We start from the raw sequence: 27395 nt of genomic DNA, 5'->3' as shown, positions 1-27395 counted from the left end.
TCTATTCACTGTGCCACCTAGCTGTCCCTAGTTGCTAATTTAAAAAAAATTAACAAGATGAATTCATAACAAAAAATAAAGTGGTCAGACTATATCATAAAATAGAAGAGTATGATTTGAGTCAATATTCAGATCATTCCCACCCTAAAGTAATATATATATATATAGGTAACTTATAAGAATATATAACTTATGCATGCCCTGATACCTTAGTCAGACATAATGCCTCCATTGAGTTGATCAGTCAGAAGTCTTAACAAGGTGTGAACAAAACCTAGACATCTCTGTGGAATTAGTGAATCAAAGGTTTATACTAGGTTTTAGGCAAGTCCTCACTCAATTGAATGAAATGGGTTGACATTTCACAGGTTATGTATTCAAATTGGTTGAGGAAGCTGTAAAATTTGCCTGTAAATCAGTCTAGACCAGATTTTCTTCTTTTCCGAGATGAGGCTGCTCAAAACCTGTTTTGTTATTTTGGATTTTTTGTATATTTTCATGTAACCATTTGTTTCCTTTAGGTTCTTGGTTTTGCTAGCATACAACTGCTAAGAAAAAATTCTGGGGTTATTCTCCCAATCCCAACCCACCCTGGGAGACTGGATCCCCAAAGGCAGCTGCTATTTTTTTGGTGTTCTAGGGAATCCTGAGGGGCATGCTGAGCCTCCACAAGTATCAGACCCCTAAATTATTCATTGATAACAGTTAGGGGCAGCTAGGTGGCTCAATGGATAGACTGCTGGACTTGGAGTCAGGAAGACTCATCTTCCTGGGTTCAAATTTGTCCTTAGACACTTTAGACAGCTTTGTGATCCTGGAAAAGTCATTTAGCTCTGCTTCAGTTTCCTCATCTATGAAATGAACCAGAGAAGAAAATGACAAGCCCTCTCCCTTATCATTGCCAAGAAAACCCCAGATGGGGTTACCAAGAGTCAGGCATGACTGAAACAATTGAACAGTCAGGGGTATATAGTAAGAACAGTTTAATATAATTTATATATAATAAATTCAAATAATATCCTAACAAAAAGATTACAGCAATTTATTTTTTAAAAGTCACTTTGACTAATTTGAAATTATGTCAGGGATATAAGGTTGGCTCAACATAGGAAAACAGTTGATAATCACAGAATCATATTAAAAAGAAAACCACACACACACACATACAGACACATATCAGTCACTATAGTCATCTTAAGAAGCATAGGCAAATAAGGGCCATATATGTATATATATATTTTAAAAGTCTTTATCTAAAAACCCAAAGCTAGCATCATTTGCGATAGAAGGACACTACAGACTTTCCTAGTATAAATACAAAAATAAAGGGAAGAAGATTCTCTCCACTTTTATTCAGTATAGGTCTAGAAATACAATAGTAGAAGAAAAAGAAATTGAAGGCATTTCACAAATTAAATGTTTTCAGGGTATTGGGTGTTGAGGTTCCTAATTTTTAGAATCTTTATCCCAATGGAATTGGCCACCGTACTAGAATTAGAAAACAAAAAGAACATGAGATTATAAAATAATCTGATTAGGTGTGCAGAGTTTATAATCAGATTTTAAATAACTAAATAGATTATAAAAATTAATCCCTAAAGTGGAGAGGGCAAAGCTAAAAGGATTTATTTGGAATTTTCTATCAGAAATTCAAGTTTATTGAATCCCACTTGGATAAGTTATTGCATTTGTGTTGGTTTTTTGTTTTCAGAGTAGCTGTACTTTAAAAATATATTAATAGATCTCAAAGATCTTTTAAACACAACTAATTATTAACTAATACTTTCCTCTCTGTTAGGCTAAAGGTGGTTTGTGTTTTGTTTTGTTTTTTAATAGCTACTCAGATAGTATCTTAAACATTAGTTCCAAATTTGTGTTGCAGGTAGTTCAACAGTGATGTAAAGAAGTAGTGTTGGGAAATTTTAGAACTGTAACGGTTTTGAGAGACCAATCACCGTAGAGGTCAAGCTTTTCCAGGGTCACACATCTAGTTGGTAGCCAAACGGTAACCTGTGTCTCGTTTTGTCAAATCAACTTGACTTTCTGAAATTCATCCAAGTATTTTGTTAGTTGTGACATTCCTTTATTTTCTCATCTCTTTCTAATTAAAGATTGAGAAAAGAAGACACATGCAAACAGGTTCCTGTGCTGCAGTTTTAAGAAACTAAAACTGTATAAGAACATAATTGGGGGACTAAACTTTTAGAATGTCTGATTAACACCTAATTTGAATTTCAACAAAGATTTTAAAAGTCAGTAAATTTTCCTCCAGGGTATAGATGCCACCATTTCAATAAATTAGATCAGTAGATCTCACAACTTTATTAGTGGTACTTTCCACAAGCAGTCACAATTTCACAAAACTTATGTGGAAACGAGGTTTATTACAAGGGAAATGAACATGCTTATGGAACCCAAAGAGTTCACAATTCATATAGAAGTTTGCATATTTATGACAGCAGGACAGAGGAAGGAAGAGATACCAGAAGTCTCCACCTAAAAGGGCATGGCTTCGGAGGGGAAAGGTGCGTTAAAGATAGGAAAAGGAAAAAATCCCACCCAAAGGGGAAGAGCAAGGCAGTGGCAAAAGCCACATTCTTTTACCTTGAGAAAAAATATGATAGTCTCCTTATCTACAAGAGTCCCAGCTGCACAAACCTAGTGTAGACTGTCTGGTGCCTTTCTTGATGCCCAAATTATGTCATCTGGGGCTGGGGGTGTATGTGGCAGGTGGGGGGGTAGGGGGGATGAGAGAGGGTTGGCTCCATCCTTGACACATTCAGGGCCTTGTACATGCTTCTGAGTCCAGTGTTTCTGGAAAATGGTGTAACTCAGAATGACAAGTTTAGGGAGTCTCTTAACAGTACCCAGAACTTTTCTATGAATAGTAGTAGTGGGACTTATTTTGTAGTGATATTAAGATTTAAGGGAGTTTTTTTTTTTATTTTAATTTGGAATTAACATGAAAACTGCAAATCTCCGTTAAGTGTAGCTTGATTTTCTTTTAAAATATTTATTAAGGGGCGGTTAGGTGGCACAGTGAACCGAGCACCAGCCCTGGAGTCAGGAGGACCTGAGTTCAAATCCATCTTCAGACACTTAATACAAAAACTAGCCATGTGACCTTGGACAGGTCACTTAACCCCAGTTGCCTTCCAAAAAGCAAATATATTAAATTCATCATATAACTTTCAAAACTGATTCCTCTGTTATTCTTTCTAGATTTCCTTTGTTCTCTTCTTTTTTTGTTTTTTTTTTAATGTTCTTTTTCCTTTTGACTGCCCTTTCCCTACCTTCCTTCTCCCTTCCAGCTACCTTCCCACTTGAAGAGGGGAAAAAAAGACACTCCTCCCAAAAGAAAGAAGAAACAGAAAAAAAATCTTGTAACCTTTACACATAGTTAAGCAAAACAAAATCCCTTATTGGCCATGTCAAAAATGTATGGCTTATTATGACTTTTGAGTCCATCACTTTTCTCTCAGGAGGTAGATAACATGCTTTCTTGTCTGTCCTCTGGAATCATGGTGGTCATTGCATTGACTAGAGTTCTTAAGTCTTTCAAAGTTGATAAGGAAGTTGTTTTTAAGTATCTTTTACACAAAAAGGTAATATAGCTTTGTTGTCTATCTTATTTGCCAGAAATCTTCATCGAGTTAAGAATCATTCATCCTAAAAGTTGGGTCATAATTAATGCTCTTGCTGCGATACTGGACATTAACCAACCCATACTCTAATTATGCTTCAGGGTCAGTCTGATCATGACCACCCAAACATTAGAGAATAGTAGTCTTTTAAAAGGTATCCTTTCAGAGAGAATTGAAAGAAAAATTGCTGTTTGAGAGTATTCTTTTCTTGTATTTGACCTTTCTTACTAGCATGTCAGAATTTCATAGCATATTTCTGCTACTATAGAAAGAGAAGGTATTTTCCCTTTCCTCCCTCTGTAAAAGGGGGAGTATTTCCTATCACGTGTATGTATATGGATAGATAGGCACATACATACATACATACATCATCTATCAAAAAGAATGGATGTTATCAAGGCTTTTTGGCAAAAGCAATCTCAAGAGGTATTAGAGATTTTTATTTCATATGTTCCCCTCACTCTTGGCTCATAACTACTTCTGTTTTATTCCTCTATCATAAGTGCAAATATAGATGGATGGTCTGCTATCATAAATCTGACAAACGATGCATTGGACTGTTGGTTGTTTTTTTTTTTTTTGATTTAAAATCTTAGTTATATTTAGAGCAAAGGTGGTAAGACAAGTTAATTGTGTCTGTTCTGAAAATATGAATTAGTTATATCATTAGTTTTTTTCTGATAGCTTACATTTCAGAATCTGACCGTTTTCATTGCATTCTGTAAATCTACTTGCACTTAATTTAAATTTGTTTTATATCTTGTGATTTTTAAAATAATTTCTTTTGGAATTTTGTGGTATTAGATTCTAGAAAGTAACTATACTCTACCATAGCATTTTCACTGATAATAGTGTTCTTTTGAATACTTTGAAAAATGGACCTAGAATTAGTTTTATGGTGGATGGCTATACTTTTACTACCACCTCATAGATTTTAACTGTCCTTTGCATTCTCTCCTGTGTTTGAGTTATTGAGTAGAATTTATGTTGGAGCAAATCTTACCTTTTTTGAGCATCTACATACAAATATACTGTAGAGATATTTAAGATCGCAAGTGATGTGATTTATTCTTAGGGCTTAAGTATATGCGCAAGTTTTGTGTCTTATTGTTTGGGATACTAGCTGATAACTTTTTTAATTTGTAGGGTTCTATGGCACAAGTGGATCATGAAACAGCCAGTGTTATGAGTGCTACTAGTACTTATTCTGTTCCTCGAAGGCTGACAAGTCATCTGGGTACCAAGGTAACCGAAGATTGCAAACCACAGGTTGCTAACACTACATTCTTACTAATACAACAACTTCACTTCTTCTACCAGTACAGGCACATACCACACCTAATGTTAATTATTCTGCAGAAACATGACTTAAGAAAAATAATAACAGGAATGGGGCTAGTAGTTCAATAAGAACAATGGTATGAATAGTAAATATATTCCCAGAAGGCAAAATTTGAACTATAAAATACTAAAATAAGAGAGAAATGAGATTCTATCCAACTATCTATCCAAGGAAATTCTCCTTTTGCTCTCTTTTTCTTTTTTTTTTGCAGAACACTAATTTTATAGTTTTCTGATTGCCTGAACTTATCATCTCTACCAGTCAGAAAATACAGGGTTTCTCTGGGGAGAGGGCTGATAGATAGCTACCAGCAATATGATTTACTAGGATTTTGCATAATGTTACAGTAGGATTTATTTAAAATATATTAGCAACATTATTGCTTGTAAACAAAATTGGCTAAGGGCAGTGTTATTCTGAGTGTCTATAGTTTATTAATTGAATGATCTTTATACACATAAAAAGTACTCTGGAATAAGCTAGTTTAGGGTTCTATATCATGCTGTTACTATATTCTTGAAAAGAACTGACTTTTTATCGAAAACATAAACTAAGGGAAATTAGCAATTATATATTGCAAAGATACTGTATTAACAGACTTTTTCTTTTACTACCAAAATGAAAAAATAAATAAATTTAACTTCATTTAGTGCACATAGAAAGAGCTTAATAAATGCTTGTTTAGTCTTTCCTTCCTTTCTTCCATCCCTCCCAATATGTGTACAAGACTAAAATTTATGTATGCTAGCATAATACCCTATTTCCACTCAATCTAAAAATATTTCATCATTTGCAAAGAATAGTAGATTTTTGTCCTCTACAAGTTGTGGCTTATAGTACTTATGAAAAACAAGAGAAATAATTTGTTTTCATTTAAGAAGAGCAAAAAAGCATTATTTTCTCAGAAATCAAAATATTTGAAAAATGTTTCACTAAATTTTGTACTTTGCTAATTAGGTTTCCAAGACAGAAAAGTATTGTTCAATTATATTCCTGTAGAGATTTTTATTTGGAATTTATTGTTTACTAGGAATATTCTTAAGTCTATTTATATTTGTTTGGGAACTGAAAGAGTAATCAATCAGCCCTTTACATTTTTATCTTAGAATCTAACAATTAATTCTGACAACAGGAGGAAAAATTAATATTCATGTGTTGAATGTTAATTTGGTACTACTACTTTATAGGGGAAAAAATAACCTAGTAATTCCTGTTTTACAATACTCCCATTTTCTGAAGTATTATCCTCAGTTCAAATGTTAAGGTATATTAAGAACTAAGATAAATGAAAGAGTATTGCATTCTTTTGATGAGTTCTACCTTTTAGTGTCCGTCAGTTAGATTGAGCTAATGATTTTTTGCCATTACTTCTTTTACGTATTTTTGTTTAGTGTATTCTAAATGAAATTAAGTAGATTGCCCTTCTCCCAGTTTCCTTGCTTTAGTCAGGTTAGCAGTAAATGTCTCTTCACCAAGCATTCGTTCCATTTATTCTAGATAACCTGTTGTCCAATAATTAACTGAATTTTTCTTCCCATATAGTTCTTAACAAGGCTCAAATAATATGGTTAGAATGTTACTTTTGGCAATTTGATCTCCTAATGTGGCTACCATATCAAAGTACTAGCCTGTATCTAATATATCATTGTATAAAAGACTATAGTGGCATATCTTGGAGTCATTTCCAGAGTCATTTGCTTTATAGTCACCTTTATCAGGCTGGATTCCTATGCTTTCTAGTACCGAACTGACCATGAAGTCTTAGAGAGAAGGCCTGGGGGAGAGCAGTATCTAGGGAAAAGGTCTAGGGTCAGCAGGTGCTCACAATGGCTCTTCATTAGAGCATTACTATTGATGACAAAGTAATGACATAAATAGCTGCTCTTTTGTGATCAGGGGTCCCTTACCTATTGGTTTACTTAACTGTTTGGTAATAACTATTTTTAAAAATTATTTTCCATTTCTCACACACTGGGCTTTTTCAAATTCCAATTTGAGTTTAAAGTATTAACAAGGTGATTTCTGATTAAAATCCATAAGGAAATAGGATATGATCTGAATAAAGGAAATGTCAGATAATCTAAGCCTATAAATCCCTTTCAAGATAACCTTCTACTACAAAACACCTCAGAGCCCTGAAGCCATTGAAAACAAAATAAAAATCCAGCAGATACTAATTGTACTTTTTTTATTAGTTAGGTTTATAAAATCATAACATTTTTTAACATATGGCTTGATTGCTCTGTGATACTTCCTATATGTATAAAAGAAAATACTTCAGTATAATTGGAATCTGATAAAGAACAACCAGTGATTAAGTACAAGTATTTAACAGGTATTAACTGCTATAAATTCTGGATATTTAGGATTGTGGAATCCACTGTAATGAACCTACTGTTTATTGAAATACTTAATGGTAATCACAGCCACCAATTATTTGCCATAATATGTCAGAAACAAATGTTAGTAACAAATGTGTTTTGCAAAATGATACTCAATTCTACATCCTGAAAAGTAGTAAAAAGTGTGGTTACAGAAGCTATCCCATTCATTACTTGATTAGATTTTGTCTTTCAATATAAAAATCGTAATTTTTTTCTAAACTTATTTGTCCCACAGGTGGAAATGGTTTATTCATTATTGTCAATGCTTGGTACTCATGATAAGGATGACATGTCACGAACTTTGCTAGCTATGTCTAGCTCCCAAGACAGCTGCATATCCATGCGACAGTCTGGATGTCTTCCTCTCCTTATCCAGCTTTTACATGGCAATGACAAAGACTCTGTATTGTTGGGAAATTCCAGAGGAAGTAAAGAAGCTCGTGCCAGGGCCAGTGCCGCCCTCCATAACATCATTCATTCACAACCTGATGACAAGCGAGGCAGGCGTGAAATCCGTGTCCTTCATCTTTTGGAACAGATCCGAGCTTACTGTGAAACCTGTTGGGAATGGCAAGAAGCCCACGAGCAAGGCATGGATCAGGACAAGAATCCAAGTAATAATAATAATTCATATTACAGAGAAAACATTAGAAAAAACTAGCTTAATTTTTTTTACCTTACCTACTATTCAACTCACTCGAAGCTCATATCAGAGTTTATTTTTTCCTAATGAATCTGACATAAAAGAAAAACATTGTGTTCATTTTAGAAATGGTCTTTGTTTTTAAACCATATTTTTAGGCCACTGTAAAGGAGATAATAGCCAAAAATTTAGTTGCCAACAATTGAACAAACTTTTTTTTTTAAAGCAATCAGGTTAAGTAACTTGCTCAAGGTTACATGGCCAGTTATTTCTGGGTGTGGTGCTAAGTATCTGAGCCTGGGATTCGAACCCCAGATCATCCCAACACTGGGGCTGGTGATCTTACTCGCTGAGCCACCTGGCCGCCCCTAAGCAATTGGGGTTAAGTAACTTGCTCAAGGTTACACAGTCAGGTGTTTCTGGGTGGGTGCTAAGTGTCTGAGCCCGGATTCGATCCACAAGTCATCCCGACAGTGGAGCCGGTGCTCTTACTCGCTGTGCTGCCTGGCTGCCCCTCGAACAAACTTTTAAAAAGTAATTGAGGAACAGAAACATTAATGATAAGGCTTTTTATTCTCCGGATATAAGCCCAGCATTGCAGCTGAATCTCTCCACTGAAGCAGCGTGGTATGTTAGAATGCTAGATTTGGAGTCAAGAATACCTCAGTATGAACCACCGCTCTGACACTAGCTGCGTGACCAAGTCACATTCCCCTCTGTTTCTTCATCTCTCCAACAAAATTTTTTTTAATTTTGGTTCTCATTAATATTCAAGGGAACTCAAATGCAAGCAATATTTCTGTTCTCCCTTAACTTCCTAATTTACAGAGCAGCAGGAGGCACAAAGGTCTATTAATAAATAGCACATATGTACAAGTTTAATAGATTCTATTAAACTACAAGGCTGTGTATGAATCTTGATATGTAGCTAAGAAAGAAATCCAAGATGAAGTACTTAATTATTAGGAAAGTCATAAAAAGTATTGATTCTTTTTGAGCTCCTACAATATGTTTATGACTGTTGTCAAGATGATACAAAACTAAAACCTTTCACAGGGCGATGAGTACCATCCTGTGTTATTTAGTGGTGTTATTTCATTTTTTTTAATAAATATTGTCAATTGATCTGCAATAACTGATGCACTAAGGATGGCTTTCTCATCCTTATTTCTACAGATACTTTCTCTTTCCTGTGTTTTTTTTAAAATATATTTTATATTTTTGATAATGTAGAAATACGACATGTCTGTGTATATCTTTTTCGCAGCATTATTTGGTCTTGGAATACTTTATTACTCACAGATTAGTTATTGATTATATTTCTATTTGCTTTTTTTGTGTACAGTCTCGTTTGTAGGTTACTTTCAAAGAGTTAATAGCCATTCATTCTTACATGCTTACCAACAATATAATATTCAAAAACATTTTTAAGAAGTAAATTACATTAAGCAAATCCAGTGTGAACAATTTTTTTACAGAAATGTCTTGAACTTTTTTTTTACAAATAACTTGCCATGCGGGCAGCTAGGTGGTGCCGTGAATAGAGCACCGGCCCTGAAGTCAGGAGGACCTGAGTTCAAATGTGACCTCAGACACTTAACATTTACTAGCCGTGTGACCTTGGGCAAGTCAATTAACCCCCATTTCCCTGCCCTCCCCCCTCCAAAAAATAATTGCCATTTAATGCCTTCTGAAAGTTTCTTTTAGATTATTGACATGACAGTAACTAATCTACATCTTTTGCCAAAGGCAGGGTAGTGATAAACTTTTTTTATGAAGCCAGGTATTTTTATAAAGTTAACCTTGAAAGTGCTTTTGAAGGATTGATTTTTAACTTGATTGCTTCTGATCCTTTTTGGTATACTAAAGCTTTATTTTTCACATTCATTTTCTTGTTTCACAGTGCCAGCTCCTGTTGAACATCAGATCTGCCCTGCTGTGTGTGTTCTAATGAAGCTTTCATTTGATGAAGAACACAGGCATGCAATGAATGAACTTGGTAAGACAAAAATGTTTCTTAATATGGCTGAAGAAGTCACAGGAAAATGTTGACTCCTCTTTAGACTTCAGATATATTAAATAATACAAAGCTGCTACTGACTTCTCTTACCAGCTACTACATCTTATCTCAGTGTAGTTTCTAACAGATAATGGCTTCCAAATCACCAAAATTGTCACTCAGTTTGAAATTGCATTCTCAGAAGCTTAAAAAAATACAGTAATATATCGTGCCCTCACTGCCATAATAGGACATTTAGTGGTGAAGTAGGTGGTCAAGAAAATTAAGTCGTTTACCTTGTACAAATATGCAGACAAGATTTTGTTTCCAGGGCTTATGGTCTGTCTTGTCTCATTAACTCTGCTTATGAAGAAATGCCAGGACTACGTCATTTGGCTTTAGTTCTTTACTATTTTCATGATAAGTAGCTTGATACATTTAGGAAGGAAAATACTTGATGTATAAATACATTCAATATTAATTTGATTAAGAAAAATTCACTTCCATGATTCAAAAGAACGCCCTTCATTGAGAGTCCTTTATTTTATCATAATGCGTTCTCAGTAAAATATGTGTATATCATATATATATATATATATATATATATATATATATATATATTATGTGTGTGGTGTGTTTGTATATATATACACATAATATATATATTTAAAATTGTTGTTTTTAATATAGCAGTTTTTATTTAGGTATATGTTATTCCTAACCAAAAGTCATGACTCTACAAGATGGAGGTTTATTACAAGAGAAAGGCACACACATGTGGGAGCTCCTTATATCAAGGCTCCCACCCCACAGATGATGCCTTGGATTTTTACGGAGTATAGGAAAAAAGGGGATGTCTCATGGGAGGATAGAGGGCAATACCCTCCCAAATTGGGGTGACATGGGAGGAGAAAGGAAGTGGCAGGGGAGAGGAAGGAGGAAGGCCTGGGAACATTGGACCATGGAGGAGGAGGATGTTCTGTTTATCTGAAGGGTCCCGGCTGCACAGTTTATCAGTTTGGGTTAGGCTGGCTGGAGCCAGGATTGGAGTTGACTAGGCTTCAAGGGCACTGAGAGTTTAATAGAGATCAATTGCAAAAGATTACTCTTAAGTTAGGTCGGGGGGGGGGGGGAGTCATCTCTGGATAATAGAGCAACTCAAGAAAACAACTTCCAGGGGCCCCTTCACATTATGACTTTATTTTATTTATAAGGTACATCATGATAAACCAGTTGATGTCACCTAGATTTCCCTTTTTGGTATACACGCTGGAACATCGATCATCATATTTATTAGGCTGCTATATGCTATGTACTGTGCTAAATAATGGAGGCACAGACAAAAGTGAAACAGCCCCTGCCGTTTAAGAGTTCACAGTCTCCTTGGGAAAGACAGCGTGCATGTGTATGAATTGTACAGAACAGATTATTGGGGGTGAAGCACAAAGAGGTTTCTTGTAGAAGGCAGCCCTGGAGCTCAGTCTTGAAGGAAGTGTGGCCTTGTAAGAAGCAGAGGTGAAGAGGGGAGTGGATTCCAGGCCTGGGGGCAGCTTGTGCAAAGGCCCAGAGACGCAAGGTGACGTTCTGTATATAAGGAATAATGATAACAATAGTTAATGCTTAGATATCACTTTAAGATTTACAGAGCACTTTACATACATTTTCGTGTTTGATCCTCATTACAACTCTGTGAGGTAAGTGCTGTTATTATACTCCTTTAACTGAATGAAGTTAAGAGATTTGCCCCAGGACACACAACTTGTAAGTGTGTGCAGGATTTGAATTCCAGTCTTCTTGAGGAAATCTCCATTTTGAGGAAGGTCTCTGACGAGCCAGGCTTCACACTCTGGACTTTGCCACCATTTTTCAGTTACCTTCTCCCTTTGCCCCTGCAGCCCCCTTCTCTTATTGGTGAGTCCCTCCTAGAATCTGTTTAGAGGAAGAGACCGTAGGAGCTACCCTTCATTGTCTGGACTTCACCACCAAACCTGGAGTGTGGGTAGCTTCCCTTCCCTGTCTCACCAAACCCACCCACACCTTTTTTTTTTTCAACTTTTTTCAGCTCCTTTTATGTATTATCTTTCAACTTTAGAATATAAGCTCTTTGAGGGCCGGAAGCCAGGAGACTGTTTTTATGTACTTTGCATAGTCAGCATATGTCGTGTAGTAAGCACTTAATAAATGCTTCTTGACTGTCCATTATCCTGCCTAGCTACTTCTAATCATGTGAAAGCCAGTTTTGCTGGACTCTAGTGCGTAAAGAAAAGGAGTACTGTGTTAAAAGCTGAAGAGTAGGCTGAACCAGGCTATGAAGGGCTTCATTTAAAAGTCAAATAAAGTTTATATTTGATCATAGCTGCCATAGGGAGCCATTGGGGTTTACGGAATAAGGGAGTCACGTTGTCAGACTTGTTATCTAGGAAAATCACGTGAGCAGCTGAAGTGAGGAAAGATTTTGGGAAGGACAGCCAGTTAGGAGATTATTGCAGTCATCCAGACAAGAGGTAATGAGGGTCTACCCAAGAACAATAGCGGTGTGTACGGGTTCTCTTTTCAGTGTAACTGTACCAATACCCTGTGCTCTACTTTGTTCTTAGTGAACTCATCATAACTCATCACTTATCCTAATCCAGTGCAGCCCCCAATATTTGACTCCCAAGCCACATTTGTACTTGCCATAAATCAGAAGAATCTCATGCTGTGTTTTTGTATCATTTATTGAACTGTTAAATTGATCCTGGAATATATAGCAAGGTGGGCAGGAGTTCAAACCTTTTGAATAGAGAGAATTACTGACTCCCTAAAATACCATGTTATAATTTGGTATTATTTTAAGTAAGAATGTTTTAGAAGTTACATGTTAACAAAAATACTAACAAAAGTGTTAGTTATGTAAAAGCTTGGCATATTTCTGTGCACACAGAGAAATAGATATATTTATGTTTTAAAAGATATAAAAAGTAGAAATGTAAAAGACCTAGAAGTTCTTCAATTCATTGAATAACACCTATGTAAAGAATCCATGAAGGAACCTGCACAAGAATTACATAAATATAAATGGATCACTCTCCTCACAAAAGAAGAAATCCCCATATCAGGGAGATGATAAAAGCTCTCAAAGTGTAAAAACAGAGTTTTTGTTTCTTACGCGCACACACACATGCACAGACGCACACTCATATGCCCACACACATAAAATGCAATTGTGTCATACTACAAAATAATCTTTAAAGTTCTATTTCTAAAGCTTATATTAAAAGAGAGAGGTTGTATTCCTTCTTTTTCCACAAATAACATATTCAGCAGTAAGTGTTCATTAAGGACCATCATTGGAATGATTGTATGGTTATTCCAAAGCAAGTAAGACAGTTCCAAGCTCCCAAAAGTTAATTCATTCAGTCTTCATTCGGAACTTATAACAAGGTTTTTTTCCACAGAAACTGATTTTTTGGTGGTTAGTTTTCTAAGACAGAGAGCCAAAGATTAAACTATGATGTACCTGATGTGGTTTCTGCAAGACAGAAAATTGGAATGTGATAAAGGTCTAAAATGAGCTATGTGACGTGCTGAGGACATTTGTCAGTCTTGTCTTTTCTTCCTTGTATCCCAGTGATGGGGAACACAGCCTTACATGTTCCCCCATACTTTTAAAAATTTGCTCTAAACCTATGATTTCACTGTTATAGATAGGGAACTCATGGGGAGGAAACTCCATTACCATTGGAGACAACCCCCTCCCCAACCCCATTAAGAGAGAATGTCTGTAGTCATTCTGCTATCAGAGACTAGTGTGTGTTTTGTGTCCTGAAGAACTGTACTTTCAAGAAAATTGTTATCAAATTGTCTTTTAGACCTTTCGGCCTATTAATTTAGACTTTTTCAAAATTCTTCTAATAGAGCTCTTCAGAACTCAGCTTACCTTCAAAGCAGCCTGGAGGGATTCAGTTGTTTTTTTTTTTTGGTGGGGGGGGGTAAAGAGAGGGGGAAGGCAGATATCAAAAGAGATTTTTCCCTCCCCAGCAAAGGTAAATTCAGAAGAAATAGCAATGCATTTCCCTTCTTGGGTCTGGATATCTTTGTAATGCTAATGAGCTTCATCTGCCAGCTGTCTTAGGGGAGGTCTCCTGAAGAAGGCCTTACCAGCTTTAAGCAAGTCTTATTTTTTGTGTGAATAGAAAGAGAACTGTTTGGTTTTGAATGACATTTTAAAAATGACAGTGTACCTGAACCAGCTGTCCTAGCTGAGACTCAGGTTGGTGAATTGTCCAGCAAGGGAGGAGGCTTTGAGTGCTTTGAGATCCAGCCCCTGGAAACCACCATCAAAGTGAATAACTAGGGAAAGTGAGGGAAGCGAGGGTGGGGAAATACTGAAATGATCAATACAACTACCCCATCTCTTTTATCTATTAATCTATTAGCTCAACACTCCCCCCGCTCTGTTCTCCCACCACTAGTTAGACCCAGGTACCAGTAGTAGCAGCTTCTTAGGCACAATTCCCTGCCCCACCCTTCCCTACATAGTATCCATGACTGTTCCTTACCCAACATAATCAGTCAGCTTCCCTGTCTTCTCATTTCTACCACCACACTTTCTTCATTCATATATCCACCATTCTAGTTTAGGCCCTCTTCACTTCTCACTTGGCATATTGAAAGAGCATTCTAATTGGTCTCTTTGTTCATTCTGCCACATAACCATCAAAATGATTTTCCAAAAACACAAATCTGACTGTGTGATTCCCTTATTCAGTAAGCTTTAGTGGTTCCCTGTTGATTCTAGGATCAAATATTATTTCATCTTTACCTTATCCTTTAAAAATGTTTTTGTTTCTTATAATATACATAATTATTAGTAATAATAGTGCATGCATAAAATATGTAAATAAGAAAATACGTGGATGGAAATATTCTCAAAAATTGTTTACTACTAAGGATGCATGATCAAAAAAGTTTGAAGACTTCTGGACCAAAGACAAGATCATACAGGGGTGGGGAACCTGCAGCCTCAAGGCCACATGTGACCTTCGAGGTCCTTGGGTGCAGCCTTTTTACTGAGTCCAGATTTTACAGAAGAAATTCTTTTATTAAAGGGATTTGTTCTTTGAAGTTTGTATTTAGTCAGAGGGCGGCCACACGTGAGCACCTAGTAGTGACCTCAAGGCTAAAGTTTCCCCATCCCTGGTTTAGGATGTTATTGCAACAATGTGCACAAGAATTGATGAAGGCTTAAACTAATCATGGCTATTTAAATGGAAGAAGATAAGAATATAAAAGATATTATTAAGATGGAATCAATAGTACTTGGCAGCTGATCGGTTATAGGGAATGCAGAAGAACAGAGAATCAAGAATAACTCCTAGGCTGCAAACCTGAGTGACTTGAAGGGACCTTCGAGGTCATCTCTTTCAACTCCTTCCTTTTACAGATGAGGAAGCAGGCCCAGAGAGGCTGGGTTATTTGCCCAAGGTCACCAAAGCAATGAATGACAAGAGCCAGAATTCATACAGAATTCTTGGTCTAAATCCATTATTCCATGTTGCCTATGGAGAATGACCTAGAGTTTATGACATTTCAAGATCGACTGAAAGAACTTAAGATGTTTAACCCATACCTTCTCGATTTTGTCTTTGGCCTCAATAATATAGTGAATTCATTTCCTTCATGGAACAACAGGGACTCCTAAGTCTCTTTCTCGGGATATAACTGAAAACACTGAAGCTATCATACATATGAGCAGAGTTTGTATTTATTTTCTTCATTGCATTAACCTTTTCTTCTCATTCTTTAAGCCTTAAAAAATCATCCTGTAATTTTTTTCTTGTTGCCTTTTCTCTGACCCAGAAAAGCACTGCATTTTCTGAATACTCAGATTTCCCTAGGCATTCTTCCCTTCAGATCATACGTAAAAATTGTTAAATGTATCTGAACCTAACTTTGTTCCTTAGGGATTTAATATTTAACTTTGTTCAGAAAAATATTCATTTTATTTTCACCTGGTATTTCTTGCATTTAAACTAATTCTTTAGCCATGTCCTTGGAAAGAACATTAGTTTTGGAGTCAGATCTGGCTCTTAATACTGGCTTTGCTACTTACTGTGTGACCTTAGATGAGTCCCTTAATATTAGTTTCCTCATCTGTAAAATGAGGGGGTTAGACTATCAGACCTCTAAGGTACCTTCTAGTTCTAAATATTTTTGTTTGTAATTCTAATGAAAAATTTTAGAGTGTATTTTCATTATTTGAGATTTCCCTTCTGATTATAATGATGAAACTCTAGTACTAAATAATCACTTTTCATTTGAAATAAATACTTCGATTCTCACTCTCTTAAAATAGGGGGACTACAGGCCATTGCAGAATTATTACAAGTAGACTGTGAAATGTATGGGCTTACTAATGACCACTACAGTGTTACATTAAGACGATATGCTGGAATGGCTCTGACAAACTTGACTTTTGGAGATGTAGCAAACAAGGTAGGCTTTTACTTCATCTGTTTTTTTTTTCTTTTTTTTTTTTTGTCGTATTTTATTTTTTCCAATTACATGTAAAGACAATTTTTAACTTTTACTTTTTATAAAATTTTGAATTCCAAATTTTCCCCCTCACTCCTCTCTAAGATGGTAAGCAATTTTGATATAGGTTATATATGTATAATCATGTAAAACCTATTTCCATATTAGTCATATTGTGAAAGAAGAAACAGTTGGCAAAACAATTACAGTTTGCAAAAGGAAAAAACAATGAAAAAAATAAAGTGAAAATAGTATGCTTCGATCTGCATTCAGACTCCATCAGTTCTTTCTCTGGATGTGGATAGCATTTTCCATCATGAGTCTTTTGGAATTGTCTTGGATCATTGTATTGCTGAGAAGAATTAAGTCAATCATAGTTGATCATCACACAATGCTGCAGTTACTGTGTACCATGTTCTCCTGGTTCTACTCATTTCACTTTGCATCAGTTCATGTAAGTCTCTCCATGTTTTTCTGAAATCTGCCTGCTTGTGATTTCTTATAGCACAGTAGTATTCCATTACACTCATAAACTGCAACTTGTTCTGCCATTCTGCAATTGATGGGCATCCCCCCAATCTCCAGTTTTTTGCCGCCACAAAAAAAAGCTGCTACAAATAATTTTGTACATGTGTGTCCTTTCCAGTTTTTTAACTTCATCTCTTTTTAAAGGAGTTAGCGTGGGATCAGTGCAGTTTTTCTATTTTTTACTGCTCTTGATTTTATATCACTCATTCAGTACTAATCGAGATTCACCTTTCACATCACACTCCTTTTACCCCTTTACTCAGCAGCCATGTGTCTGATTAAAAGCCACTAGGTATACACAATCGAGATTTTATCTTCAAAGAAGATAAAATTTGTAGGATTCTATTTTTTTAAAATACAAGCTACCAACTTTACTTCTGAGAGTATTGGTGACCCAGGCATATACATATATATATATATATGGTATATATATATTGGTAATATACACACTACCACATTGGCTAAATTGGAACTCTTTGCTTGAAACTGCTTTGGACACATAATGGAAACTTATTATCCAACCAGAGTGAAAGAATGGTGTATGTTCTTCCAGTTACATAAATTGTTTTATAATACCTTCTTAGACAAAATTTTGTGTGTGACTAAAATGAGGCACTTAAACTATAGTATTTGAAATGTCATCTCCAAAAGCAAAACATCAAACAACTTGAGGTTACCTATTTTGTGGATCACCTTCTTTTCCGCTTATTTTTAGGCTACTCTGTGCTCTATGAAAGGCTGTATGAGAGCTCTTGTAGCCCAATTGAAATCTGAAAGTGAAGACTTACAGCAGGTAACTTCTTATTAAAGGGTCACTTGTTTAGATGTGACTCCCCTGTTCATTAAAACTCTGATAACTTACTGTTGCCTTGAGGATCAATAATAAGTTACTCTGTTTAGCTTTTTAAACTTCCTTCCTCCCTGGTCCCAATATACTTTCCAGCCTTATTTTACATTACTCCCTTTCCTGAGCTCTGCCGTTGCCAAACGGCCCTTCTTACAGTTAGCCCGACACAGCGCGTCGTCTCCTGTCTCATGTCTTCTGTCCTGCTGCCTGGAGTGTGCTCTTTCCGCATTTCCCTTCCTCTTCCTCTTAGAATCCACTTGTTTCTTTCAGAAGTTTGTCAGGTGCCCCCGTCTGACTGAAGCGTTTCCTAATAGCCTGACTGCTAGTGTCCCCCAATGGACTTCATATGGATTTTGTGTATAACTATCCATCAAAATGTGTCAAGACCTGGAGATCGAATCCCGGGCTCAGACATTTAGCACCCACCCAGAAACACCTGGCCGTGTAACCTTGAGCAAGTTACTTAACCCCAATTGCTTTATTAAAAAAAAAAAAATGTCCCCTAATTGAATGTGAAATTCATCTAGGGCTGAGACTGTTCTTTTTTTGCTTTGTATTCCAAATGCTTAGCATGGTACCTAGTTCCTAGTAGATTCTTAGTAAATGCTTATTGGTAAGGATTGTTTGATATGTAAAAGAGCAAATGTTCTTAAATGAATCCATTGATTATTTTGCAGGTCATTGCAAGTGTTTTAAGGAATCTGTCTTGGCGAGCTGATGTGAACAGTAAAAAGACTCTACGTGAAGTTGGAAGTGTAAAAGCTTTAATGGAATGTGCTTTGGAAGTTAAAAAGGTATCCAATTAGACACTTAGTGTTGTGACATTGAGAAGATTCATTGAAGGATAATTAGCTTTGGCAATGCCTTCTCTAAAACCCTTCACTTTCCACCATGCCCATCCCATCAGTAGGATCACTCTTATCATCCATTATAAATAAAAGAGGAAGTATATTGACTAAGAAAGTCTGATACACTCGAGTTCTTTCTCATCTCCCAAAATTTGAAACACTGATGGCTGTACCTAGAAAATATGAGAAAAGTGAGTCACGCTTCTGACTCCCAGGAAGTATATCAGAAACTATCTCTTTTTGATAGGAAAGCCTATTTTCTAGATATTCCTTAACTGCAGGCAGCGAGGTGGCTCAGTGGATAGAGCACTGGGCCTAGAGTCAGGAAAACCTGACTTCAGGTGTGGCCTAAACTAGCTGTGTGACCCTGGGCAAGTCACTTAACCTCTGTTTCCCTAACCTACTGGAAAAGGCAATGGCAAACCACTCTAGTATATGCCAGGAAAATCCTATACGTGGTCACAGAGTCATACATGATGAACAACAACATTCCTTAACTTAATTTCAGTGAGCACTGGAAAGAGAGCTTTCCTTGTCATTATTGCAAGCTACCCTTTGCAATTTTCCTGATTTTATCAACTTTTACATCAAATGGTCTCATCACTTTATTTTTCATATCTTCTTTCTCTTCTCCTGACCACAGGCCAAAAAGTTTCATAATTGATTATATCCATCTTGTTTTATTGTCCAAATTCTCCCTGACGCTGGTGTAACTTAGTAACCCTGAGCATTTTCTGTATTCCATAGGCCACTCACCATTGTTCTAAACATTCCTGTTTCCCCTTCAGTCCCTAATCCTGCTCTCATTAATTTGTCCCTCTTGATTTTCTTTCATAGTTCACCAAGAAAATAATGTCCATCTTGCACAAATTCCCATGTATATCTGATCCCATTCCTACTGTATCCTCATCCTTTCCTGAAATCTTAGGAAGAAATGTGTCATATTTTCTCTTAGATTACTATCTACTTCTACTCCAAGGCCCCACCTATCCATATCTACTCCAAGGCCCTCAGAGATATTTTCCCTTTATTCAGTATTTTCAATTTCTCCCTTTTGACTGTTTTTTTTCTCATCACCTTTTCTTCTTTAAAAAAATTTTATTCTGAATTTAACACATCCTAAAGAACATTATTATGAAACTGACTCTCCATATGATGCTACTTGCTTTTTTAAAAGTACATAATAAATAGAGCAGCAGCCCTGGAGTCAGGAGGACCTGAGTTCGAATCTGGCCTCAGACATTTAACACTTAACTGTGTGACCTTGGGCAAGTCACTTAACCCCAATTGCCCTGCCTTCCCCCTCCAAAAAGCAAAAAAAAAAGAGCACATAATAAATTCTACATGTTACTTTCAACATTGTCCTCCTTATCTGTGCTTCCTTCTGAATGTCCCTCTATTCTCTTCTGTTTGTTTTTTAATTTTTTCTTATTTTTTATTTTTTTGCTTTTTGGAGAGCAATTGGGGTTAAGTGACTTGCCCAAAGTCACACAGCTAGTAAGTGTGTCAAGTGTCTGAGGCCTGATTTGAACTCAGGTCCTCCTGACTCCAGGGCTGGTGCTCTATTCGCTGCACCACCTAGCCGCCCCTTCTGTATGTTTTTTAAGATGTTAAAATGGCCCTCTTTTTTGGTATCATTATTGATAATTCCCCCCAGACTTCCCCTCTGCTCTTACTTCCAATAAAAAATGAAAAGAAATTAAAAAAAAAAAAAACTCTTGTAACAGATAAAGCAGAGTCAAACAAAACTAATCTGCCCAGGGGCCTTCTCAAAAAAAATGTGTATTTCCACAACTTGTGACCATCATCTCTGTCAGGAGATGGGTAACTTGCTTTATCATATGTCTTGGAGAGACATGGTTGAGCAATTGTATCGATTAGATCTCTTCAGTCTTTAAGAGCTATTTTTCTTTACAATAATTGCTGGGTTTGTATAAAGTGTCCTTCTGTTTCTAAGCGCTTCACTCTGCATCCTCTACCTAGGATTCTCTTAAGTTGTCTCTCTCATAATCTCCTATGATGCAATAATTTTCCGTATATTCAGATACCACAGTTTGTTCAGCCATTCCCCATTCATTTAATAGGTCGTCTGAAGCATGCCCTTGGATTCTAGTTCTTTGCTTTTCTTCTCTTCTTCCCTTTGAAATATTCCCCCTTTGTTTTATTTGTGTTTATTCCCTCCCCTGAATTTACAGCAACAAAACAGCAGCTAATATTTATAAAGGACTTTAGATTTGCACAGTGTTTTACAGGTGCTACCTCATTTTAGCCTTTCAATCCTATGAAGTAAGTTTTCTTTTTATCTTTGTTTTATGGACTAGGAAACTAAGGTTGAGAGAGGTGAAGTGATTTGCCCAGAGTCACATAGCTAGTAAATGTCTAAAGGAAGGTTTGAACTCAGGTCTTCCTTAGTTTTTAGGTACAGCGCTCTATCCTCTGTTACCCAGCTATTTCCCTTTAAACCCTCCAATGTCCAATTGTCACCCTTTGGAGTTTGATGTATATTATGTATGTGTTCAATCTTCAGTTATCTGTTTCAGATAAGAGTGAAGTTCATCTGATGCCCAATCCTGTTACCATGTTTATATACTCTTCTCACTCCAAGTATGAGAAAAAAAGTTCTACCCCTTCTTTTCTCCCTTCTATATAGAGTATTTTCTTTCTTTTACCATCCCTTTTCTTTTCCCTCTTTAAACCCACAAAACAACCATCTCCAAGTCCTCTGTTGTTTTTTTTTTTAATTTAACTCCCTCAGTATTCTTTAAAGATATTAAGTTTCTGAAGGGACCCTTGTTGCTTTGTCCCCTATTAGAATGTAAGTACTACATCACTGTATAGTTCCTTCCAGTTGCTCAAATAAATTTACCAGGTTAGGTTTCTTTGGACTCTTATGTTTCTATTTCAAAATTCCTACTCAGCTCTGTATTTTTCATCGGAAATACTTGAAAGTCCTCAATTCTATTAAAGGTTCATTTTTAGGATTATCCTCAGCTTTGCAGAGTAATTTCTTGGTTACAAACCTGTCACCTTAAACTTTTGGAATATTATATTCCATGATCTCTTCTAATTTATTGTCTTACATAATCATGACTGTGGTTCCTTGGTATTTCAGTGCTTCTGTCTAGATGCTTACAGCATTTTTTCTTTGACTTTTGGGTATGATATCTTACTGGGAATTTTTCGTTTGAGGGTTCTTTCAGGAGGTGGTGATTAGTAGATTCTTCATATTATCATTTTGTGCTCTTATTCTAATAGATTTTTCACTTACGATTTCATGAAATACATCGTGTAGCATCTTTATTTAAATTCGGGCTTTCAGAGAGTCCATTGATCAAGTTATCTTTTCTGATTCCCAGGTCAGTCATTCTCTCTCCCTCACTCTCCGTTCGCCCTTGCTTCCATCTTCTATATACTTTTCTTAAATCTATAGTTGTTGAGTGATGTATCTCTCTCTCTTCAGAAAACAAACCTTTTTTCTTCTTCATCTAACTTGGCATTTTTTATGATTTCAGAATTTCATTATGGAGCCCAGCCTGGTTGGATTGGCTTGTTCCCTATAAAATTTTAGTCCATAAGTTCCTACTTAGCCTTCCTTTCAACCTTTAGAACTGCTTATGAAACTATTCCTTGGCTTTCCTCTCCCTTATCACGGGCTATAAAAGGAAATGATTTCTTCCACAAAATCTCCATCATTTCCACTCAGATAACAAATGTGTCCCAGTTGGTAAGAATTAGATCGAGAATAAAATACCCCATTGTTGATCTTTATCTTAACTGATTATCTTTTCCCTCAAATCTTCCATCTTCCTATTTGCCCTATATCCACTGTCCATTCCAATTAGCCAAGCTCACAACATAACAGACATTCTCAACTCCTCATTTTCTCACCCCACATTTGAGGGCAGGTAGGTGGCATAGTGGATACAGTGCCACATGCAGAGTCATGAAGACCTGAGTTCAAATCTAGCCTCAGACATTTACTAGCTATGTGACCCTGGACAAGTCACTTAACTTAAATTTCCCTGTTTCCTCATCTGTAAAATAAGGATAACAAAAGCAACTTTCAGGGTTGTTGTGAGGACAAAATGAGATCATTATAAAGCACTTAACATAGTGCCTGGCACATAGCAAATGCCATATAAATGTTAGCTGTCATTATTATTGTTATGATTACTAAGTCTTGTCAATTCTACCACCACAACATATCTCCCATCTGTCCTCTTTTCCCTGCTGAAATGGCCAACACCTTACCATGAGTCTTCATTTATGTCTTGACTGAACAGGCTCCTGATTGATCTCTTAGCCTCTAGTCTCTCTTTTATCTGCTCTCGACAAAGCTAGGAGCAGCAAGGTGGCATAGAATGCCAGGTCTAGAGTCAGGAAGACTCATCTTCCTGAATTCAAATCTGTCCTCTGACACTTACCTGTGTGACCCTGGTTAAGTCACTTCACTCTGCCTCAGTTTCCTCATCTGTAAAAAGAGCTGGAAAAGGAAATGGCAGACCACTCTAGTATCTTTAACAAGAGTCGAATACAACTGAAAAACAACTCAACAACAACAAAACTACAATTTCATATTCCTAAAGCACACGTCTGACCATGTCACAGCCCTGCTAAAGAAACTCCAATGATTCTCTTGGATAGGACAAAACATAAACGCATCTATTTAGCTTTTAAAGCCCTTCAAAATTTGGCATCATCCTACCTTTCCAGACTTGGAAATAACATTTCTCTTCTTCATGTATTGTACATTACATCAAAACTGGCCTGCTAACTTTTCCCCAAACACAACATTCCATTAACCAACTCCTTGCAAAAACAGTCTCACATTCTTAAAATATACTCTCACTTCGCCTTACAGAATCTGGAAAGGTGCACTACATCACTTTGTATAGGTTGCCTGTCCTGATCTCCCATTTCCCATTCCTAGTACTTTTTTTCTTGAAAATTGCTTTATATATATTTTATGTATTATTTTTGGTATATGTATTATTTACTCCTAGTAAAATCTAAGCTCCTGGATGGCAGGGGCTATTTCATTTGTGTCTTGGTGTTCCTAGTGCCTGGCATATGGCATTGTACTTAGTAAATGCTTATTGAGTTGTTTGGTTCCTTTACCCTTAAAATGATGAAATCATTAACACAAATCAAGAAATGATTAGCCGTTCTGTTTTCAACACAAAGAGTGTTCAAATAATAGAATCTCCCATCACTGCTACTGTATTTTACTTTTTGCCAGGCTTGTCATCCATTTCCTGAACTTCTCATCTGTTTCTTCTTTTATTCCACATATCATCCTCCAGTGATAATATCTCCTTGTTTCTTCAATTAATCTTTATTCAAATGTTTACCATGCTTCCCCCCTCTGTTTCCTGGGCCTCTTCCCTTGAGAACATCTTACTATATAATACCATCACCTTGTAATCTTTAGCACTGCTTTCTAGATTGTTTCTGGCTGTGTCATGTACAATCCATGGTAAGTATTACCAGGATTAGGAAGTCAGGTTCTTTGTCACTTCCTAAGCACATTGCCCAGAAAGACAAAAAACTCTCCATTATTGTTATCCAGTCAACAAATACCTGCATTGGATATCCCTAGGCAAATTTTAAACATCCCAACAAACTTTATATTCTAAGCTTGCTTTTTTTTTTTAAAAAGCATCTCCCTGACAAACATATACAGATGGAATGTGTAAACACTTTTGGAATATATCCAATTGCTATAAAAGTTATACAGCACTGTTTTGAGAACAACTGTTTTGTCTCATTCATTTTTTTTCACAGTATTATTTTATTTTTTTCCCAATTACACGTAAAGACAATTTTTAACATTCATTTTTTAAAAATTTAATGTTCCAAATTTTCTTCCTCCTTTCTTCCCCTTCCCTTAAAATGGTAAGCAGTTGGATATAGGTGATATATGTGCAGTCATTTAAAACATATTTCCACATTAGTCATGTTGTGAAAGAAGAATCAGACCAAAAGAAAAAAAAATTAAGTGAAAATAGTATGCTTCAATCTATGTTCAGACTCCATTGGTTCTTTCTCTGGATGTTGATAGCATTTTTCATCATTAATCCTTTGGTATTGTCTCGGATCATTGTGTGGCTGAGAGTAGCTGACTCGTTCGTAATTGATCTTCATACAGTGTTGCTGTTACTGTTTCTCATGTTCTCCTGGTCCTGTTCTCTTCACATCAGATCATAGAAGTCCAGGTTTTTCTGAAGTCCGCCTGCTCGTCATTTCTTATAGCACAGTTGTATTCCCTCACAATCATAAATAATAACTTGTTTAGTCATTCTCTAATTGACAAGCATCCCCTCCATTTCCAATTCTTTGCCACTACAAAAAGAACTGTCATAAATACTATTGTATAAATAGGTCCCTTCCCTCCCCCTTTTTCATTCTTTTTGGGATACAGACCTAGTAGTGGCCCTTTGGGCCTAGTTCCTAATTGCTCTCCAGAATGGTAAGATCAGTTCACAATTTTCCCACATCTTATCCAACATTTATCATTTTATTTTTCTTTCATATGAGCCAATCTGGTAGAAGTGAGGTGGTGCCTCACAGTTGTTTTAATTTGCATTGCTCTAATCAGAGCATTTTTTCATATTACTATAGGTAGTTTTTATTTCTCTGTCTGAAAACTGCCTATTTATATCCTTTGACCACTTATCAATTGGGAAATGACTTATTTTTTATAAATTTGACTCAGTTCTTTATATATTTGAGAAATAAAACCTTTATCAGAGACATTTGCTGTAAAAATTATTTCCCAGCTTTCTGCTTTTCTTCTTATCTTGGTTGCATTAGTTTTGTTTGTGCAAAACCTTTTTCATTTAATATAATCACAATTATTCATTTTACATTTCCTAATGTTTTGTATCACATCTTCCTTATCACATTGAACTTACATTATGTGGCATTCTTCTACCCTCTGACCCATCCATTTTTCAGATGCTTTTTCTTCTTGATTTGTACACTGAAGGTTTGCTTAAAACTTGGATTCTCCTTCCAAGTGAAATTTAGAACTTATTTCTGCCATTCAGGACACTCCAAAACATAATGCCACCCTATTTTTCCAGCCTTCTTTCATCACACATACACACACACACACAATAACTGAATAGCTTGCAGCCCCCTCAAAAGACATACTATATTTTCATGTATACTCACATGAATACCCTCCCCATCTTTTCCTGTTGAAATCCAACTCATCTTAAAAAACCAACTCCAGTGCCACATGGTTGTTGTTAATAATCTTTCCCTTAAATCTCTAGTAATGCTTTGGTTTGTGACTCTCCCCTGCAGGTATCAGGCACTTTTGTGTATTCTCAATATCCTTGTTGGTATTTTATTCCCTTACTTAGCTGTAAGCTTCTTGAGAGATTATCTTGTCTAAAGGGGTGGTGTCTTATCTAAATTTTGTACTTTCCCAACATAGTTTACTGCATACAATAAGCTCTGAATAAATTTTATTGACCCACTATATCTGATTAGATGTTATGACTAGCTGCTTAATAAATCCCTATTGAGGGATTGATATTTGTTAAAAAGTAAAGTCTGAGATCAGAGGTTAGACAAATTTTCGCCTCATCATGATCCTTGTATACTTAGAACATGGCTATGAGTACTACAGCTTAGCTTATTCTCATGGCATTTTTATCATGATTTTATCAGTTTACATTTGCTTTCCTGACAGCAATGCTTTCATAATTTATATAAACCCATTTATTATTGTACACTGTTTTATAATTTTAAGCCCTTTGCAAGAAATTCCTTTATAGAACTATTTAATGTCTAGATTGCAATGGTCTTTAAATACCTTAATAATTTTATTTTTATGTTGATTTTTCAAAATAAGAATATTCCTGACTTGGTGATCTCTTAATTCCCTTTAGTAATTTACTTAGACTCTCAAAAATGAATATTTCAGAGAGGAAAATCGGAAGGTTTTAAATGTCTTGTTAAAAAGGGAAAGGAATGTGAATAAGTATCATTCTAAAGACAACAATTATAAGCTCTAAGAGACAAATTTTATATCTGACTAGATGTTATGTATTCTATCTCTTTACAGGAATCCACCCTCAAAAGCGTACTGAGTGCCTTATGGAATTTGTCAGCACATTGCACTGAAAATAAAGCTGATATCTGTGCTGTTGATGGTGCTCTTGCATTTTTGGTTGGCACACTAACTTACCGGAGCCAAACAAATACTTTAGCCATCATTGAGAGTGGAGGTGGGATATTGCGGAATGTGTCTAGCTTGATAGCCACAAATGAGGAACACAGGTATATAGATAAATATTATGTGTATATACATATGCATTATTTCTGAATGAACTTAAAAATTTTAATTTCATGATCAAATGTATATATCTTATTTTAAAATGAACTTAAATAAAATTTCAATTCCTTACCCAAAATGTATGTGTTTATGAGCAAATAGCTATTAACTTATTCATATTACTACACCAGCACAAAGTATATTTATTAGTGATTATTCAAGACATGGCATTTTTAAAAAGCACAAGATTAGCAGTCAGAATATGTAAGTTTTGCTCCTAGCCCCACCACCATTAGCTATATGACTTTGGGCAAGTCATTTAGTTTTTGTGAGCCTCAGTAACAATTAAATAATATA

At 35.9% G+C, this 27395-nt stretch overlaps 1 protein-coding gene and 1 long non-coding RNA gene across 9 annotated transcripts in view; one reads left to right on the top strand and one right to left on the bottom strand.

The window, feature by feature from the left end:
• Positions 1-27395, top strand: part of APC (APC regulator of WNT signaling pathway) — a 151289-nt gene that overhangs the window by 114176 nt on the left and 9718 nt on the right. For all 8 annotated transcript variants that reach the window (XM_069087769.1, XM_069087768.1, XM_069087767.1 and 5 more), the window contains 7 exons: positions 4791-4889; positions 7606-7984; positions 9917-10012; positions 16350-16489; positions 17772-17849; positions 18581-18697; positions 26829-27043. In XM_069087769.1, coding sequence (XP_068943870.1) covers positions 4791-4889; positions 7606-7984; positions 9917-10012; positions 16350-16489; positions 17772-17849; positions 18581-18697; positions 26829-27043 — 1124 coding nt within the window. The remainder of the gene's footprint in view (positions 1-4790; positions 4890-7605; positions 7985-9916; positions 10013-16349; positions 16490-17771; positions 17850-18580; positions 18698-26828; positions 27044-27395) is intronic.
• The window catches only part of LOC138161027 (uncharacterized), a 38882-nt gene continuing 22678 nt past the window's right edge, over positions 11192-27395 (bottom strand). Inside the window, exon 2 of the long non-coding RNA XR_011168247.1 lies at positions 11192-11596. This is a non-coding gene — a long non-coding RNA (uncharacterized lncRNA). The remainder of the gene's footprint in view (positions 11597-27395) is intronic.

The sequence above is a fragment of the Petaurus breviceps genome, unplaced genomic scaffold (assembly GCF_028583685.1).
Source record: "Petaurus breviceps papuanus isolate PSGF00001 unplaced genomic scaffold, PetGlider_PUasm1.0 183, whole genome shotgun sequence".
Taxonomy (NCBI): domain Eukaryota; kingdom Metazoa; phylum Chordata; class Mammalia; order Diprotodontia; family Petauridae; genus Petaurus; species Petaurus breviceps.
This window is presented reverse-complemented; position numbering and strand designations above follow the sequence as displayed.